This window comes from Vipera ursinii, assembly GCF_947247035.1.
Source record: "Vipera ursinii genome assembly, chromosome: 2".
NCBI lineage: Eukaryota > Metazoa > Chordata > Lepidosauria > Squamata > Viperidae > Vipera > Vipera ursinii.
Genome location: NC_139513.1, coordinates 118,768,851 through 118,787,642, shown reverse-complemented (window position 1 = coordinate 118,787,642; position 18,792 = coordinate 118,768,851). Strand labels below are relative to the sequence as shown.

The following is an 18,792-nucleotide window of genomic DNA, read 5'->3' as shown; positions in this document are numbered from 1 at the left end:
CCATAGTTGCTTAATGGTTACTAGGCAGACAGACCACTCTGAATCAAGCTTAACGTGTTTGTCTGTTTCCTGACAGAATTGTGGCATTTTCACTCTAGAATTCCTCCACCGCCTCAGATGTACTCATAATACAATCTCCCCAATGCTGCTGGTTTTATCATTCTAATGGATGAATCTTGCACAAATTAAGAGTTTGACTTGAAAAGATCTTAAATGTTTACCTCACAAGCAGGTGGAAGGAGAATAAAGATCTCTGTAAGAAGGGTGTCCCCTCTTTTCTTGTATCTTCAGTAACTGGTTGTTGATTCTTCTAAATTTGCCCATGCTTATAAAGCTGTTTAAGCTAACCAGTATTATGCCTGCATTAACAGCTTTCATTATCTTCTTAAATTATGAGTTATTTCTTTGTTGCGTTAACCTATTAATATCAAACTCTGGAACCCATTCCATCACAGATATAAAACCAAGCCAACCTCTCCCCCCTCCCCCATTTTTTCAGAATTATGTTGGTGTTGGAGGATGGCATACATAGATTTTAATGGGGAGTGGGCATCTGAATGAAATTGTGATTATAGAATAAGTTCGTCAAGGCTTCCAATATTATGCAAAACAGTTGGATAAATGAAATGAGAATGTTAATTAATAATTATGCATGCATCTGAGCATACATTAGTGGCATTACAGATATCGATTTATGACCTTAATCTGGAGCAGATTTTCCATTCTAAGTGCAGTTGAAAAGTGAGTCATCACGTGGCTGGATCTGATTTTACAACCATATACGCTGCAGTTGTTAAGTAAATTGTCATGGGTTGTTAAGCAAATCACATGGATGTTAAACAAATCCAGCTTCCCCATCTGATGGTTTTCATCAGAAACCAGCTGGAAAGATCAAAAATTATGGTTGTGATCCCGGGATCTGCAACTGGTCATAAATGCAAGCCAGTTGCCAAATGCTCCAACTGTGGGATGGCGCAATGGTTGTAAACACAAGGACAGGTCTAAATCAATTTTTCCAAGGCTGTTGTAACTTTGAATTGTTATTAAATGAATGTTCATGAATCAAGGACTACCTATATTACATTCAGCAGGTGGAATGTAATATAGAACCTTGGAAGGTCCGTGGGGAAAAAATTATCTTTGGGAGGGAAATAAAAACTGAGGGGGGGGAGTAAACTATGGTATACACTAAAAGCTATTACTTGTGCCTCCTCCCCATATAAAATACTCTCCACAAAAAGCCTTTGAACTTTTTAGGTTTTTCTAGAGCAGACAATGAAGGGGAGGCCTGCCGGCTTCCAAAAAGTTGGGAGCAACCTGTGAGAAATTCAGAAAATCCCTGAAAAAAAGGTAAGTAGGGGGAACTCTTGTTGACTGTGTGTCATGGAAACAAAGGCTGGTGTCTACTACACAAGTTTTACTGAGCATTTTGCAGGGCCACAAATGCAAACACAACAAGGGCAGCAGCCACCTACAGTAGAGATTCTCAGGGCAGAGGGTCAATTGAAATTCAACACTATCTGGTGGTATTCTTCTATAGGCTCCGCTTACACCCACAGAGGAACCCAGACATGGTGGGTAATGACAGAAGGGCAGCTGGAAGTGAGCTGTACTGTAGCTTATACTGACCAAGGTAAGTGGTAGAATGCAGCAGAAACACACAATTGCTTTGTGGCTAATTACCCAGATTCTTGCAATCCAAATCTGGTAGCCTCTATATTAAGGAAACACCCGTAGTTGTTCATCTCTTGATGGTTCAACCCTGCACAAGCAGAAGTCTGCTCCTTCCAATGTCGTCATTAGCTTTTTGATGGTTAATACTGAAAGGAGATCTATCTAAGACCCCTTCCTTGGGTCCAAGAGACCACTTCTTCTGCCTCTGGCATTCCGTAAAGATGGTAGCAGTGTTGCCAGAGAAGCCCCACTGCTGGTCCCTGAGCCCTGGCCCAGCCCCATAACTGATAAGTCTTTGCATGCTATTAGTGAAAAGCAGAGCAGCCACCTAAATTACATGACTGAAATTTTTGAAAGGAAGTACTCATTCTCACCCCTACAAACCATTTGGCTGAGGTTCACAAGCTCAAGAACAATAGCTTCTCTGCACGTTTAAAAAATGCAGTGAAGCTTTTCTGTTGCAGGATGAGAGTGCGCGATATTTGTGTAGTCTGGCTAAATTCTGTATTATGTAACTAGGCACTGAAAGATCCACAGCCATACTGGGAAACCAAATGTTCTTTTCCACCAAAGTCTTGTTTGGTTTGGAAAGCTTTCTAAATTCTAAAGCGGTGATTTAAGATTCACTAGGGAACTAAATGTGTTGGCCACAGAGAAGCGGAATTAGTTGCTTGCCCAACTGAAACAGTGTGATTACTTCAAATGTATGCTTGAGATCAAGGGAATAATTGTTTGTCTTGTGAAGTCTAGAAATATTTTTGTTGGGTTCACTCTGCTACCCAAATTGTGACTGTTAAAGTGTCTTTCACTTACAGAGTCACCCTGTCATACAGGCAACTACAGCTAACCAACTGGCACATTAAATGCTTTTAAAGGTGATGCAGCTTACCAGCCAATCAAGGACATGTCGTCGTTTCATCCTGCATGTAATGCAAGCACACTAATTCAATGGGACTCAGAGGCAGGCAGATACTTTTAAGTGCTTGGCTATTTTGCATTTTGCAGTGGAAAATAAAAATAGTTTTTGCTTTATATGCCAACAAGCAATTATCCTCTACCCTGCACTGAAGCAATACACACACACACACACACACACACCTCAGATTTGGAATTAGATGAAAGTCAGGGCTTCTATTGATCATTATGAATGGCAGGCTAAAATAGTTTGCCAAAAGAAACTAATTAATAAGGCAAGGCTGAAGCAGCATAAGATACTAATCTGGTGGTGTTCAGTTATGTGCTTGTACGTGTGTATATTCATATGTGCAGACCTGCACATTCATTAACAATACATAAAGCCTATCTTACTCACCCCCCCACCCCTAAGTTCTCAGTGTAGCACAAATGTGAACAAGTTTAAAGACTCCTCACCCTCCCTCTCCCTACTGATTTATTGTAACAGCTGCTACAGATTCCCTAGAAGTTACTGTTTCTGCTCAGTCCAGGAATTAGAGCATCACTTGCTATAATTTCTGCACTAAGAGTTTTCTCAAGAATTTCTGAGCTTTCCAGAAAAATCACCAATGGTTGCAAAATCTGTAAATATGTAGATCATACTGATATTATGTCACCTGTCAAAGGCCAGAAGACAGCCCACTTCTGAGATAAAAATAGAGAGAGATCCAATCTCTCTTTCTCTTCACATAGCAGAGAGAAATTTCTTGGACTACAAAACCAGCTTTCTTTTTACATGGCCATTTTTATAGCTGAACTTGGACACAAAGCAACAAATAGAAAAGGGGGACAAGCCAATACTTCAAACCAGCTATGTTTAGCCAGTTTATATAGAGGATTTTGTACTGAAGTTGAATTAATCGTGGATAAAACAAATGACCTGTAGACAATGCAGAAGAAAGGCCCACCCCACCCTACCACCTTCTACACCTACCCTGCCCCACCCACTGGCAGATTCCTCCAGGAACATCACTATATGATCACCACTATAGGAAGAAGAGACACTACAAACACTGTGGACATAGCCAGAGGGCCATGGCTCCATGGCAGCAGAAGATCTGCACCCTTCTCCTTTAGAACACTCTTTATTGTCTGGCGTCATCAGTGAAAACCACATTCCGTGTAAGTCCAAAACTGGACTCCTCTTGGCTTAAGTAGACTGCTCATCAGACCGTTGTCTCGAGGGAATCGTCATTCGGACCTCAAAGGTTTCTCTCTCCAAATTTCCAGACTCTTCAGCGTTCCTTAACTGAGACTTGTCTGTTATTGATTTAGCTGAAACACACAAAACAGCCACATCCAATTTTACTGTTGGGCTTATAAGAAATGGTCAAGCCAATCGGCAGAGTCCATTTTCCCTGTATAAATGTCTTTCCTTCCCCTCATTTCTATGCATAAAACCACCTTAATTTGACATTTTCCGGTCCCTGCCCTTAAATGATGAAAGAAGAGACTTCAGTCTGGCATCTCTAGTTGAACCTGGCAAAGTCCCCTGTCTGAAATCCTGGAAAGCTTCTGCTAGTCTGAGGAACTATACAGGGTGAGAAGAAGCCCTGAATTTTGAAAAGAAAATTTCCTGCGATCCCAGACCTGCTACGATGTCATTCTGCTTGGAAGCCATTTTAACTCCTCTGCCGCACTTGAAGCTTGCCTGTCGTCTCTAATTCCTCTGATGACCGGTGATTGACCATCTATTTTGGTTCAAAAGACATATTTGAAGGTTTAACATACAGGTAGTCCTCGACTTGCAGAAGTTCATTCAGTGACCATTCAAACTTACAGCACTGGAAAAAATGACTTATGACCGTTTTTCACAGTGACGACCTTTGCAGCATCCCCATGATCAGGGGATCAAAATTCAGATGCTTGGCAATGGGTTCATATTTATTACCATTGCAGCGTCCCAGGGTGTGTGTCACGTGATCGCTTTTTGCAGCCTTTTGACAAGCAAAGTCAATGGGTAAGCCAGATTCCCTTAACCATTTTGTTGCTAGCTTAACAACTGCGGTGATTCGCTTAACAACTCTGGCAAGAAAGGTCGTAAAATGGGGCAAAGCCCACTTAACAAATTCTCAATTAACCACAGAAATTTTGGACTCAGTTGTGGTCGTAAGTCAAGGACTGCCTGTAGTCAGCAAACCAGGCCAGGAGGGGTTGCTTCAATAAACTGAGATAAACAAAGCTGTGGTTTAGCACACTACATGAATACTACAGCACACTATAGTGCAGGGGTAGGGAACCTTGGCTCTTTTATGACTCGTGGACTTCAACTCCCAGAATTCCTGAGCCAGCATGGCTCAGCCTGGAAACCTCTCCCTTTCCCCTCAGCATGGCTGGCTCAGGATTTCTGGGAGTTGAAGTCCATGAGTCATAAACGAGCCAAGGTTGCCTACCCCTGCTATAGTCTGTACTTGGTAAAAGGGAAACATCAGATTTAGCTTGAATAAGGTAAGAAGGAAGGGTGGTTGCCAATTAAATGGAATGTGAATCAGGCCTCCTATTCTGCCAATATCTTTGACCAAGTGATTCTCCCTGGTGAAAATCCGTGAACTGCACAGGTAGTCCTTGACTTACGGCCATTTGTTTAGCAACCCTTCGAAGTTTACAGTGCCACTGAAAAAAGCGACTTATGACCCATCCTTGCATTTAACAACCACTGCGACGTCCCCAGGGACACCTGATCAAAATTTGTGCACTTGGCAACTGGCAATGCACTTCACTGGTAGGTTCTGTACTTTTCCTGCATTAGCCACTGGAATGATTTTGGAATGATGCAAAGCAGCACCATAAATTCTGGAAAGATCCTTCAACCAGGCTGCTGCAGTGTGATTCTTAATAATTGAGTTTGCATTTGCATCTCAGACGTGACCGTTCAGCACCTCAGTGCTCCAAAGGGGAATTCTCTATAATGGACAGATGGATTAGTGGCCATGAAGATTGCAAAGAAAGCTAGAATCACTCAGCTGGGAAGAGTTTTCTCACAAAAACCAAGAAAAGGCCTACCAGGCGTGGATCTGCAACATCAGTTCTTAACTACCAGTTTCATTCCTATTTTTAAAAACCATTTAAAAAAACAAAAACAAAACAGCAACCTTTCACAAAATCCTATCCTCTACCAGCACTGGATTACAGCTCCTATTATCTTCAGTTTTGAAGCTTTGGGACAAAGCAGTCACTGCAGTCCTACAGAGTTGGAAGGTCAGAGCAAGGTTGGGAAAGTATGTTCTGTGTCTGTCCCGCCCATAAATGACTGTTTACTAAAGAGATGATGTCCTGAAGGCTTTCATGCCTTGGGGATCCTCCGCCTATAAGAATCACAGACAGGAAGAGGGGTTCCTGTTACTGGGTGTCTGCAGAAAGGCAGAGGCTCCGTTCTTAAGCAGGATCTGGCAGTTTCCTGGGAAACTAACCTCATCTCTCATGGGAAATGGAAGAACATAAACATAACAGTGAAAGCTGCAAAAGCGAAAGTTGCAGTTTGGCTAATATATTACTAGGCTAAGTGAAGCTCTTAACAACAACAAAAAAAGTACCAGATTTCAATACTTCAAGCATCACAACTTACTTTTTAAAAAAAGCAAGGACTGAAAGAGGGAGGTTTCACAAATAGCCTAGTTTTACCTGGCTATTACCACTTCTTTATTGTTCAAAACGTTTAACTTTATGAAAGGTCACTAATTCAATAGCTCTTGGCTTTTCTCAAGGAAATCTTGTGAAGTGTAGTTGTTTGGAATCCTCAGCAAGTGTTATCTGCACAATGCTCATCCTATAGTGGTAAAATTGAATACAGGCCATCTCTCAGAAACTTCATTTGAGCATCATCACTCCTCTGCTTTCCTCAGCAATTATTTCATAGAAAGTTGAAGGAAATACTCTCCAAGCATTCCCAGGTGGGCTTCAGGCATCATTTCCATTTCTAATCAAGCTTGATTTCAGGATTGTAACGTACCTGGTGTGCCGCCCACCGACACTTTTGCAGTCTGTGGGCGAGCTGGGAGGATGGCCACATCACTGAGCATGGGGTGATGCCTTTGTGAGGAAGACCGAATGAGCTTGCTTCTCGTTCTTGGGACAGCTGATAAGAGAAGTGTGAGGAGAGGCATCAATGTTTTGGACACAAATGAAGGTAAAGTCCCATAGCGATTCCAAGAAGTCAAACAGGCCCACCTGGGAAATTGCTGTATGTTTCTCGGGGTCAATTCCCCACCAGAACAAACAAAGAGGTCTGTCTATTCTATAGATTGGCCTTCTTCCACCTGGATCCCTCCTAATTTAATTACAACTTCCATAATTTCTCACTTGAGGTCATACTGTCTACAAAGTTTGGGAACCAAAAGGGGTCCAAGTTGGGGACACTGCTATAGACAATAACTTGAGAAAAAGGTACAGTGTCAAAATACTTCGAAATGGAATTATAAAGGATAAAGAGAAAGAATTGACTCGGTCTATTCAGAGCACCTGCAAACAGAACACAAAACTCACATTCCTTCCCGGTTATTGATGGAAGATGTGTGTCCATACGTCCTTTGTAAATGTGACCATCAAGACCCAGTATATCTACTTCTTCATGCTGGAAGGAAATGCAAACACAGAAGAAATTTCAGCTGAACCTTGCTAAAGGTTAACAACTTTTTACAAGGGTTTTACTTGTAAAGCTGAAGAATGAGCTTGAAAACCCCACTGTGGTAACTCGACAAACCATTGGAACTTAGAAATTAGATCTTTTCCTTTTAAAAAATTCACAGGCAGCTACACCTGTCTTGTCCCTAATCGTTGTCGCCTCCCATCTGCTGCACAATGCCTCATTTCCAGTGCTGGAAAATTGGAAAAGGCATGTCAGGACTCTTGACTGCCATTCAGAAATCCAATTTTATTGAACTATACAGAGTGAAACAAGTGAGGATTTCTGCCCTTTGCAGTAAAAAGATACATGCTACCATTGGGGACCTTACTAGTGTGGGAGCAGGGCAGGAGCAAACATGGAAGTCAAAGAAATGTGGCTTAGAAACTAACTGAACTTACTGAAGATTTCAACTCATTGTGGTCCAATTTCGTTTCTGAGCATAATTAAGCAAGCTGATCCCCTGTTCTCTTATTAACCTGAGGATCCTATTGTGCGATTAGCTCTTTCCGCCACACAAAGGATGTGCCAGTCACAATCTTGGGATGAGGTCCCTGGCAACACTGGGAGCATCTGCCAAAGTGATCAAATTCAAAACTTTCTCCAAAGGAGATATTGCAGTTCCAATTGTAGGAACAATAACTTTGCCCCAAGTGGTGCTGCTGAGATTTCCATCTCCACAATCCTAAAGTGCCTTGGTACTTTCTTTCCATCCTTTGTCACCCAACAGAGTCCTCCCCAGACAATAGCTGACTTAACTTTCCCCACCTTCGTTTGGAAGTAAAAACCTAATACCCCACAATGGGATGCTGCCTGGCATGTAAGGTACGTAAGTGGGTGTTGCGTAGGGTCACAAAAATACAGTGGGGGGCTATAATCAGGAAACCACCCAGTATATTCAGTTTGGCTTTTTCCAATCTGCAACCTCCCTCAGAATTGTTAAATTATATTTCCCTTCGTCTCTAGCTGACACAATCATGGGGGAATGGTTATAGGATGTGTACTGATATGGCACATGTGCATATACATGCCTGTGTGATACAAGATGGGAAGGTTTTCAGTTGCACCTAGCATTATTGGAGTCAGAACGATGGACTCGTATTAGCATGGGTGACTCTAGCAAAAATGGCCAAATTGTGTTACTGCATCTCTGCTAACGGAGGAGAATAAAAAGACATTACAGAGGGACATGTGGTCAAAAAAGGCTTTTGTTCTACTTCAGTTGCTTTTATATTATAGAAGTCTCAGAGAGAGGTAACAAAATATATCCATTATCTCAAAGACAATACCAAGCCACCCACCCTGAAGTTAAGAGCATGAAAGGGGAGACTCTAAAAAAAGGGTGATGTTATCGCTGTTATTCAGAAAAGCATTATACTCTTTCTTCCCCAAGTCCTTAAATAAGGTAAGAGGTTGTTGTGAAGGACTGACAAGTGTGTCTGATCAAACATTTGGCTGACCATGGATTCCATTTCTCACTGCTGCCCAAATATTAAACCTTGGTAATCTCCTGTTCATGTATTCATCTACTTTCAGTACTGCAGACTGGGGTTGTTCACGTTCGGCTTTTCTACAAAGAATCCTCCCCTGTTCTGCCTCTTCCTCTTCTCCCACCAACATAGAAACAAACAAAGCTGAAGAATCTTGAAATAAATTCCTGAAATAGACCTATTCTGATTTTGCCAAAAGAAGCTAACGAAACCTTTTAGCAAAGTATCGGCTAATGGGGCCCCAATTCTCAAGGAAAAGAAAATGTCTCCAATCACAAGGAAGGATAGAACAAGAGTCAGAGATTTCTGTTTCAGATCATCTGCAGCAGACTTTGGATTTCTTCAACCTGCAGAGAACATCTGCTTCCATTGCAGCATAAAACTGCCCAATTTAAGATCCTTTAGGAAGAGGCAAACTTTGTCATATTTAAAGCAGAGGCATTAATAATGACTAGCTAAACTATATTGCTTTTAATGGCCCTAGCCTAGTGGAAGTAGGACTAGGTCTCCATCCAACCATCGGTAAAAAACAGAAAATGACAAAGTAGCCTATACACAATGCAGCACAGTTCACAATATCCTATATACCCTACTGCAGTTGATCCAGACTGTATCTAAATAGGAATGTGGTCTTGAGGGAGATGCTGGTGGAACCAGGCTACAATTGCTACAAAAGAGGCAAATTCCGTGCTTAATAAAGATAAGATTTATATGGCTCCCACCCTGAGGCAGTGTAAGAACATAAACAATGGACAAATAACACCTGTGGTCTAACCTTGGCTGTTTTGGTTCTTTTCTTACATTAGGCAAGGACTGGGAAGCCTACTATCTTCTCTATATTGCTTTATTACAACTCTCAACATCTGTCTCCAGTGACAAGCCAGACTAATATATTACTAGGAACTGTACTTCAGCAACATCTGGAAAACTACCAGTTTCCTAGATCAGTGATGGCGAACCTTTTAGAGACCGAGTGCCCAACCTGCAACCCAAAACCCACTTATTTATTGCTGGGTGCTGTGTGGGCGTGGCTGTGGTGGTCATGGCAGACGGTGGGTGTGGCCAAGGTGGGCACGGTCACCTCGATGTTGCTCATGGGATGTCTGTGGGGGACGGGCAGGGTTGGAGGAGATCCAGGAGGTCTCTGGCAGGAGGGGTAGTGGGTAGGAGGCTCGTCCTGCGGGGTGAGGCGAAGCGAGGCAGGGCAGGGGTGCCATTGTTGCGGGGCAAGGTGAGGCAGGGGCAGCTGCTGCCTGACACCATCACCCCCCCCCAGAGGCCAGCGAACATATGGGGGCCGACGGTATCCATCAGCTACCACAGCCTGCCGGCTTCTCAACCAGCGCACTCTGGGGCTCCGCAGCCCACCACCAGCAGTTCAGACAAGCCACCTCTGAGCTGGACAGCTGGCCGACAGCTGAGGAGGCGATGCAGTGGGTCGTGCCTGGGAAAAGGACAGCATGCGAGGCCAGGAGGGATGGGACGGGGAGGGAAACCAGCCATGCCGGGATGCATCTGGCCACATGGGACCTCGGACAGCTGGTTGAAGAGGGACGCCTGCCATCTCCGGGGCATGGCACGCATGCCCACAAAGAGGGCTCTCAGTGCCACCTCTGGCACGTGTGCCATAGGTTCACCACCACTGTCCTAGATGAATACCAGACTCTTTCTCAGGTGCATCAAAACTTTACAAATAACTGCAAACAGGTAGCATCCTGCTCATGGAAAAAGCACCTCAGGAAGGAAAACCCCTCAGCCACTAAATGACAAAATGTCCAACCTGTACAGTACTACAGGTAGTCCCTGACTTACAACAGTTCGTTTAGTGACCGCTCAATGTTACAGCCGAACTGACTGAAAAAAAGCGACTTAGGGCCATTTTTCACACTTATAATCATTGCAATGTCCTCATGGTCACATGATCAACATTCAGACTCTGGGCAACCGACTCACATTTACAACGGTTGTAGTGTCCCGGGGTCATGTGATCACCTTTTGTGACCTTCTGACAAGCGAAGTCAATGGGGAAGCTAGATTCAATTAACAACTGCATTATTAACTTAATGAAATGCAATGATTCGCTTCACAACTCTGACAAGAAAGTGGTAAAATGGGGGCAAAACTCACATAACAAATTTTGGGCTTAGTTGTGGTCGTACGTCAAGGACTACCTGTATTTACATCTCCTCTTTAGGTGGAATTCCTTGCCCTTGCCCTTTTGGCGGGCAGTTCATGCAAAGCAGTGAAAGGCAGTGCTGAGATTTTAGGCTTCAAATGCAGTTGTCCCGCTCTAGGCCTGTGCCAATGTCCATCCACCCTCTCCTACTCCCTCTCCACCTGGCTCCTCATTACCTTCATCATTGCCAGCATGGTGTTTTCATCTGGCTGGACAGAGGGCGTACCCTGGTTGAACTGTTGCAGTTTCACATAGCGTCTGAATGGATGGGTGAGGGTATGGCTGCCTCCACAGTGTCGAGGTACACTCATGTAGCTGAAGTCAGCCATCTCTGGAAGTCTCTCCCTGTAAAAAAGCAAGGACCCATAATCCACACGTGGCAAAGTCGAGCGGCCCTGTGATCACGGAAAATCCACCAGAACAACCACTTTGTTTCTGAAGGATTAGATTCCTTTCGGGACATTAGCAGCCAAAGGGAGGGCAGGGGAAACATTGCAATTAAGAATTGGGACTCAAGCAAGTTTAAGATCTGGCATGACTTTCCTGTGGTGGCATGGGTTAAAGTGTGACCTTGGCTCAGTGGCCGGTATGAATGTTTAATTTTTTTGGTTCACTGTGTGGTAAACCAAGCAACTGGATTTATCTGATGAACCAGACGATATAGAGGGCAGCACACTTACATCCTGCCATGTGGACATCCACTACATCTTAGCTTAGTATAGCAAAATGACCGATTGTCAGCAAAGCAAATTTTCAGGCTCACAGCAAGGCTTAGGATGAAAGAAGGGTCTCTGGGTGGCAATCTGCTCCTATTTCCTACTTTCAAACCTCCCTCGTTCCCCATAACGGCTGAACATTGTGGCTAAAATTCAAACATCATCAGATAAAATTTGCACCTTTTCTGGAGGAGTAAGGATAAATTAGCAATAGAAAAAAAAAGAATAGCATGTCTGAGGCCTTCTAGCCTCGTTCCTACTTTTCCTATCCCCAAAAGGGAGAAAGTGATTTTAAAAATAGCCCTGGCTTCAGGTGATATCGTAAGAGAATTCCTGGTCCAAAGTGGCTTCCTCAAAAGGTATTTAGCGGGCAATGAGATAGTAATCGCTCTTTTCTTAATGTTGATAAAATGTTCACCAACGTCCTAAGGAAGGGAGGACCCCATTGGGCAGGATTAATAGCTCAAGGCTTCTGTTGGGAGAAAGTCACAGTTGTCTGCAACTCAACCTTCCAGGATGGGGCCAGATATTAGAAGTGTCCTCCTCCTTCAATAGGAAAAGGAAGGAAGGTCAGCTGATATGTTGCAGAGCGTTAGTCTGAGCATCATTTACAATGATGTTCTACACAGGGTCCAAACTCTGGGCTCCACAAAGGCACTCTTAGGAAATAGTAACAGTGAGTGGTTACTTTCCACTGCTATGCTGAAAGTATGCCCACCTGCCCAGAAGAGATGAAGAAGAACCAAGCATTGGGGTGGGGGGGGGAGTCGGGGAGGGGGGGGCAGAGAGAATGTGTGTCTCTGTGTGAGGAAATGGCAGAAATCACCTCACCAGTTTGTGTTCGGGTAAATGGCATTTGGGAGAATAGCTTTGCTCAAGCAGTCTTTTTTTAAATGCACCTCGCATAGCAGCCCTATTTTAAGCCTGTCCTTGTTCACTTTGAAAATTCCAAATCTGCCTTCCAGCCTGAAAAGTTAGCGTGCTACTTTGCTTCTTCAATATCTCAAATCTGAAGCACACATCGTGTTCACTCTGCCCTTGAGTAAGGCAAGCCTCCATGGCAAGAAAGATCCTGAGGATTATGTCAAGGAAAAGGAAATCAGGAGTCAAGGCGGTTCGAATGAATACAGGTTTATTGCATGCCAATACTTGACAAAAATCTGAATTACTAACAGCCAAAGCAAATTGGCGGTAGATAGGAGTCAGCGGAATTCAAGGTGGGCTGGATGTAGATCTCTTGTGAGCACAAAGGGACTCTAGACCAGACATGTCAAACACAAGGCCCGGGGGACGGATCCGGCCTGCGAAGTGGTTTCATGTGGCCCGCGAAGCCATCCTGGAAACAGTGAGGGAACGGCCCCCACTGCCTTGGCCCTGGCCCAGAGACCCTCCTTCTGCCAGAGACCCCCAGATTTGTCCCAGTCCTGCCCGGGCCCCCATAGGCACCCTTGATGCGAACGATGTAGAGCTGGCCACACCCACCCAGTAGGCCATACGCACTCTAGCCACGCCTACCCAGTAGGCCACGCCCACCCTGGCCATACCTACCCAGCCCCCTGAGGGCAACCGCAATGCTGATACGGCCCTCAATGAAATTGAGTTTGACACCCTTGCTCTAGACTGATGACGCACTCAATCCCTCCCTCGAATTCAGCCTGGTCATCTCTTACAGATTACATAGTCAATTCTCTCAGCCATCCAGCACTAATGTAAGATTTGAGGCCTATTTGGTCTCTTGAGTGATGTGATGAAAGGTCCTGCCCCAGGCCTGGGACACGTAGAAGTCTCAAACTGATCCTATATGACCATGAGAAACAATCCTAACAAGGCTGCTGGTAGTGAAACAATAAACTGTATTTTGTGATCCTAAGAAATAAGACCAGGTCAGCAGAAAAAGGAAATAAGACACAGAGTTTAGGTTAGTGTTGTTTTTGAGCAGGCTCTGCTATGCTTGTCAACAAAGCATAACCCATGTTTGCCCTCTATAGAAGTGAAAAGGAAAGTCTTTGTGGGGGGGAAATGGATCACTGGAGGATCCCAACTTGCAGTCTGTTAAAAAGATGGGGATTAGAGAATCAGACTTTTAGACCTTCGTTCTTCACAGCAAGAAAATTATCCAAATGTCTCCATAGGTCATCTTTCTCATATCCTCCCATTATGGCATCAGAGGTGCCACAGTGTCTAGAATGCTGCTAGATCTTCCAAAATGCAAAAAATGGATAATAAAACCCAAATAATATTTTTTTAAAAAAACGACCTCATTCTTGCAACACAGTATTTTTGTCCTCACATAAGACGATGTGAAATAGCAGCTAGTTTTAATTATAAGGTCTGTGAGGTTTTGCAGAGGAGCCCATTGCTGGAAAAATGGATGCTTTCTTCAAGTCACAAGTCGGCTGTTTCAGAGCTTGGCTCTCTCAACAGAGACACAGTCCGAGTCTCTACCACCTCACTCTTTCTCTCCTGGCCCAGTCCACCGATTTGCTGCTTGCTAATCAGATTAGCTCAGTGGGCTAGGACGCTGAGCTTGTCGATCAGAAGGTCGGCAGTTTGGCGGGTCGAATCCCGAGTGCCGTGTAACAGAGTGAGCGCCTGTTACTCGTCCCAGCTTCTGCCAACGTAGCAGTTTGAAAGCACGTAAAAATGCAAGTAGAAAAATAGGGACCACTACGGTGGGAAGGTAACAGCATTCCGTGCACCTTTGGCATCTAGTCATGCCGGCCACATGACCATGGAGACGTTCTCGGACAAGCGCTGGCTCTTCGGCTTTGAAATGGAGATGAGCCCATAGAGTCGGAAATGACTAGCACGTATGTGCAGGGGAAATTTTACCTTTACCTTAATCAGATTACACAGGACTCCCTTTCGGCCCAGCCCTTTTCCTAAAGACACATTAAGCTTCTCCACAGAAACCCTGGGAAGAGATTCACTGAAATGCTTGGTACAGAACATAACAGCAGCCTGCTTGAGCATCTTGCTCCTCACCTCTGCCTTGGAGGACAGGAAAGCAACAAGGCGCACAAAACATACGGAACAAATAGAAAGTTATTTTGACAAAGCCACTTCTGGAAAGCAGTTTCCTAAACAGAGAGTAGAATTTCAAGTAGGGAAAACGAGACATGCAGCTGCAGCAGGGTTAAACTAATATTAAGGTAAAGCAGAAAAGCAAGCTAAGTTGCAAAGTTGGATAATAAGAAATTTGATTACAAAATTCTTGTATCTCACCATAGACAAGAAGTCTAGTCTGAACCAGACTTAACCCTAAACTACTTTGGACATTATTTTCAGATTTGGATTTGCATGTATAAGGAGCCACTTTATAGACATCACTGAATATATTGTAAAATGATAACAATCAAGTCTGACTTGTTTAGCAAATCTGTGAAGTTCTGAGCCTGTTTTGGGATTGCAAATGATTACCCAAGCAGCAAGTCCAACCACTAAAATTCTTCACTGTCTGATTACAAACCTACAAAAATTTAAAAGAAGCACGTGAAAAGATTGCTTTAGGGCATGGCAAAATTCCTACATGGAAGAAATTTATGTAAATATTTCCTGCTAATTTCATGATCCCAGCATACATAAGGAATATATATAAACTGAGATGATGTACGTACAAGTAGAGATAAATTTGCTAATGGAAGCTCCTTCACTGTATAGCAGTGTACACAGTATGTAAAAGCGAGTAGAGAATCTTCTCAACAAATAAATCCTTCCCTTCAAATTCCGGAAATTGTAATTACTTATAGCTTCCTTTTGCAAACCTTTCTTCACTCAAACAATTTTACACAGTTACCTGAATACAAATTTCAATAGGACCCTGATCCCAAGGTCTGAGTAAAAAGACACTATTTCTTGGATACAGTAATCAATTCAGCTTTAAACTAAAGCCAAGGAACTACTGTCCCCTCCTTCTAAATCAGGGGTCCCCAACCCCTTGTCAGCACCAGGCCATGGCCCATTGGGAACCGGGCCACACAAATGGCAGATGAGCACACAAAACTCTATTTGTGCAAGTGGCAGGCCCATGCACGAAACCATCCCCTAACCTCCCACACCACCACCACTGCTGCCACTGCCGGTCCTCAGAGCTGGAAAGGTTGGGGACTGCTGTTTAAATCATTCTAAAAATGCAAATATTTGCATTGCAGAAGGTGGCACCATCAGTTCATGGGACCTGGGTTATCGTATAATCTTTAGCCAGCATTACAGTTCATAGATATATTAAAGCAGACGAGTGTTGCACAATACTTCTAAATTCATTCAGGGGAAATGTTCTGGAATACACGAATGCTGCATAGTAATTCATTAAAGCATCTGTTTTTTTTTTAAGGACTGGATAACTACTGGAAAAGGACATAGTTGCTTTAATGAGTCACAAACATTCATATCTTCCAAAATACCTCGTATGAATCTGATTAAGTGCATTGGTTAGCTCTAGATTGAAGGTAGCTTTTTGTTGTGTCCAGGTCTTGGCCTATAATTTGATTTGTTCCAGACTTGGTGTCAATACCCAGGTTGATAGGAGAAGTACTGTGTCCATTGGGATATGCAGAGCTCGCTGAGAGAAAACTCCTCCTCCTCCTTTTAATTCTTTTTTAGTTACTATTCCCTTTCCAATGTGCTGCTTTCCATTATTTTCTGCCCTCTCTGCTTTCCTGGTAAGTTTGGGATGGGAGTGAGGCATGACTGGCTATAAGTAGGCAGAAATGAGCTGTAATGCTCAATCTATTGTTTGCCCTAGCAGTGCTAAGGAAAGGCAGTGCAGAACCCCTCTGATCTTATGTTTTCCTGAACGAAGCACCAGGATGAGAGACTGATCAGACCCCGGCATTGCTTTCTATATTTCTGTCTGGCAAGATGAACAGTTTGCTTTATCGCACAAGGCCTACCGTTTGCCCAAAGGGCTTGAGCCAAGATACTGGGACTGCAGGGCTTCTCTGATCATCTGAGCGTTGACCCTGGCAGCTCCGCCATAATGACTCTGCACCTTCTGTATGTCCATGAGCATCTTGGAATGGATGCGGCGTAACTTGTTCAGACTAGCACTCTTCTCCAGGGCATCATAACGAACACCCGGTCCTAATTTCAAATTGCTATGACAAGGAAGAGGTGGGAAGAGGAGAATTGGATGCAGCCCAATGCCAGAGCAAGGAGACAGCAACAGCCAAAGAAGGGGGGAATGAGGGGGGGGGAGAAACATGCTGTTAAGCCAGGCACTTGCACCCAACACCTTTTGCTAGCATTCACACAACAGGCAGTACTGAAAGAACCTACTCAGTGGTGCAGAATGCATTTGCCATAGGTAACTTTCTGGGGGCCACATACCTCCCCATTCATATACTTTGAATTCTCACACATACCTTGTGGCCCCTCACTCTGCCTCCCATGTGCACACAAGTCACAACAAATAAATAAGCGCCAATGGGAAGACGAATTCCCTAATTCTCAGGAAAGGGGAATCAGGAAAGGGGAGCCTTGGTGGAGCAGTGGGCTAATGCCTCCCTAAGTAACACCAGCTGCCTGCAATTAATGCAGGTTCGAGTCCCACCAGGCTCAAGGTTGACTCAGCCTTCCATCCTTCTGAGGTAGGTAAAATGAGGACCCAGATTGTTGGGGGCAATAAGCTGACTTTGTAAAAATGCCGCTTGGGGGGGCGAAAGCCCTAATAATAAGCAGGCATATACATAGAATGAAGGCTATTGCTAAGTACATTGGTTTGTGCTCCTTAGATTGTAAGCCGCCCTGAGTCTTCGGAGAAGGGTGGGATATAAATGGGATTAAAAAACAAAAAAAAAATCAAGAGAGCTAAGGCACTGGGACACTCTTAGACACAGATATGTCACTGGGTTTTTTTTAAAAATTCCATAGCTACTGATTGAAACAAAATTAAAAGATATAGATAGATGGTAGATAGAATGATGGATAGATAGATAGATAGATAGATAGATAGATAGATAGATAGATAGATAGATAGATAGATAGATAGGGGAGGGGAGAGGGGGAGAGAGAGAAAGAGGGAGAGGGAGAGGGGGAGAGAGAGAGATTGCATGAAGAGGGGGGATGAAGGGTTAGGGTTTTGGAAGGGTCCTAGAGGCCATTTCCATCTAGGAGTTCCCTGCCTTTTGTTAACATAGAACTCTGCAATTAGCAAGAGTGAATTACTGTACCTGTACACAACCATGAAAAGAATCTTAAAGTAAAAGAATATTCTTCTATAAATTTATTCAACCAAGATGTACTTTAGCATGCTACATGATCCAGCCGTAGGTTTTTGAAAGCACTTTTACAGACATAAGAAATGAAGAGACGTTTTGAAACAAGATGTTCACTACCCATTTTCTCCACTGCCGCTGAAAGTTTTACAGCAATAACAGAAAACATTTCAATTTTCACTACAAGTAGGCCTTGACTTACAATTATTCGTTTCGCAATTGTCTGAACTTACGATGATGCTGGAAAGGGTGACTTATGACCGGGCCTTCTCTTACAGCCCTCACAGCATCCTGGTATTGCAATTTGGGTGCTTGGCAACTGGCTTGTGTTTGTGATGGTTATAGTATACTGGGGACACATGAACACATCTGCAACCTTCCCAGCCAGTTTCCAACAAGTAAAATCAATGGGGGAAGCCAGATTTGCTTAATGACTGTTTAAGCAATCTAGGAGACCTGATGGTTAAAGATGTTGACTTTTGTCAGCTGCAGAGCTGGCAGGCCGAGTTTGAGACCCAAGCACTATGCAACAGAATAAACTCCCATTACTTGTCGCAGCTCCTGCCCACCTAGTGGTTCAAAAGCATGCAAATGGGAATAGATTAATGGGTACCACTTCGGTGGGAAGGTAACGGTGTTCCTCTGTCATACAGCCATGCCGGCCACATGGCCACAGAAATTGTATTCGGATGGCGCTGGCTCTCTTGGCTAAGAAACAGAGATGAACACCGCCCTCTGGAGTTGGATATGACTGAATAGGGTAGGGGTAGGCAACCTTGGCTTTTATGACTGGTGGACTTCAACTCCCAGAATTCCTGAGCCAGCTGGCTGAGGAATTCTGGGAGTTGAAGTCCACGAGTCATAAAAAGGGCCAAGGTTGCCTACCCCTGGTAGGGGAAACCTGTATCTTGACGGGATCAGTCCTAAAATTGGGTATGGGCAAGTG

General features: G+C 43.9%; 2 protein-coding genes across 6 annotated transcripts in view; one reads left to right on the top strand and one right to left on the bottom strand.

Moving 5' to 3' along the window:
- UBALD2 (UBA like domain containing 2) overlaps positions 1-2,709 on the top strand; it is a 52,297-nt gene extending 49,588 nt beyond the window's left edge. For 4 of the 5 annotated variants that reach the window (XR_014491509.1, XR_014491510.1, XR_014491512.1 and 1 more), the window contains 3 exons: positions 1,258-1,350; positions 1,541-1,633; positions 2,490-2,709. The gene's annotated coding sequence lies outside the window, so the exon portion shown is untranslated. The remainder of the gene's footprint in view (positions 1-1,257; positions 1,351-1,540; positions 1,634-2,489) is intronic. The other variant, XR_014491511.1, reaches the window with a different exon arrangement.
- A 981-nt stretch (positions 2,710-3,690) lies between these two features.
- QRICH2 (glutamine rich 2) overlaps positions 3,691-18,792 on the bottom strand; it is a gene marked incomplete at its 5' end in the record, with an annotated part of 70,458 nt that continues 55,356 nt past the window's right edge. The window contains 6 exons of the mRNA XM_083353395.1: positions 3,691-3,903; positions 4,219-4,319; positions 6,578-6,703; positions 7,111-7,198; positions 11,092-11,260; positions 16,524-16,727. Coding sequence (XP_083209521.1) covers positions 4,222-4,319; positions 6,578-6,703; positions 7,111-7,198; positions 11,092-11,260; positions 16,524-16,727 — 685 coding nt within the window. The 3' untranslated portion in view covers positions 3,691-3,903; positions 4,219-4,221. The remainder of the gene's footprint in view (positions 3,904-4,218; positions 4,320-6,577; positions 6,704-7,110; positions 7,199-11,091; positions 11,261-16,523; positions 16,728-18,792) is intronic.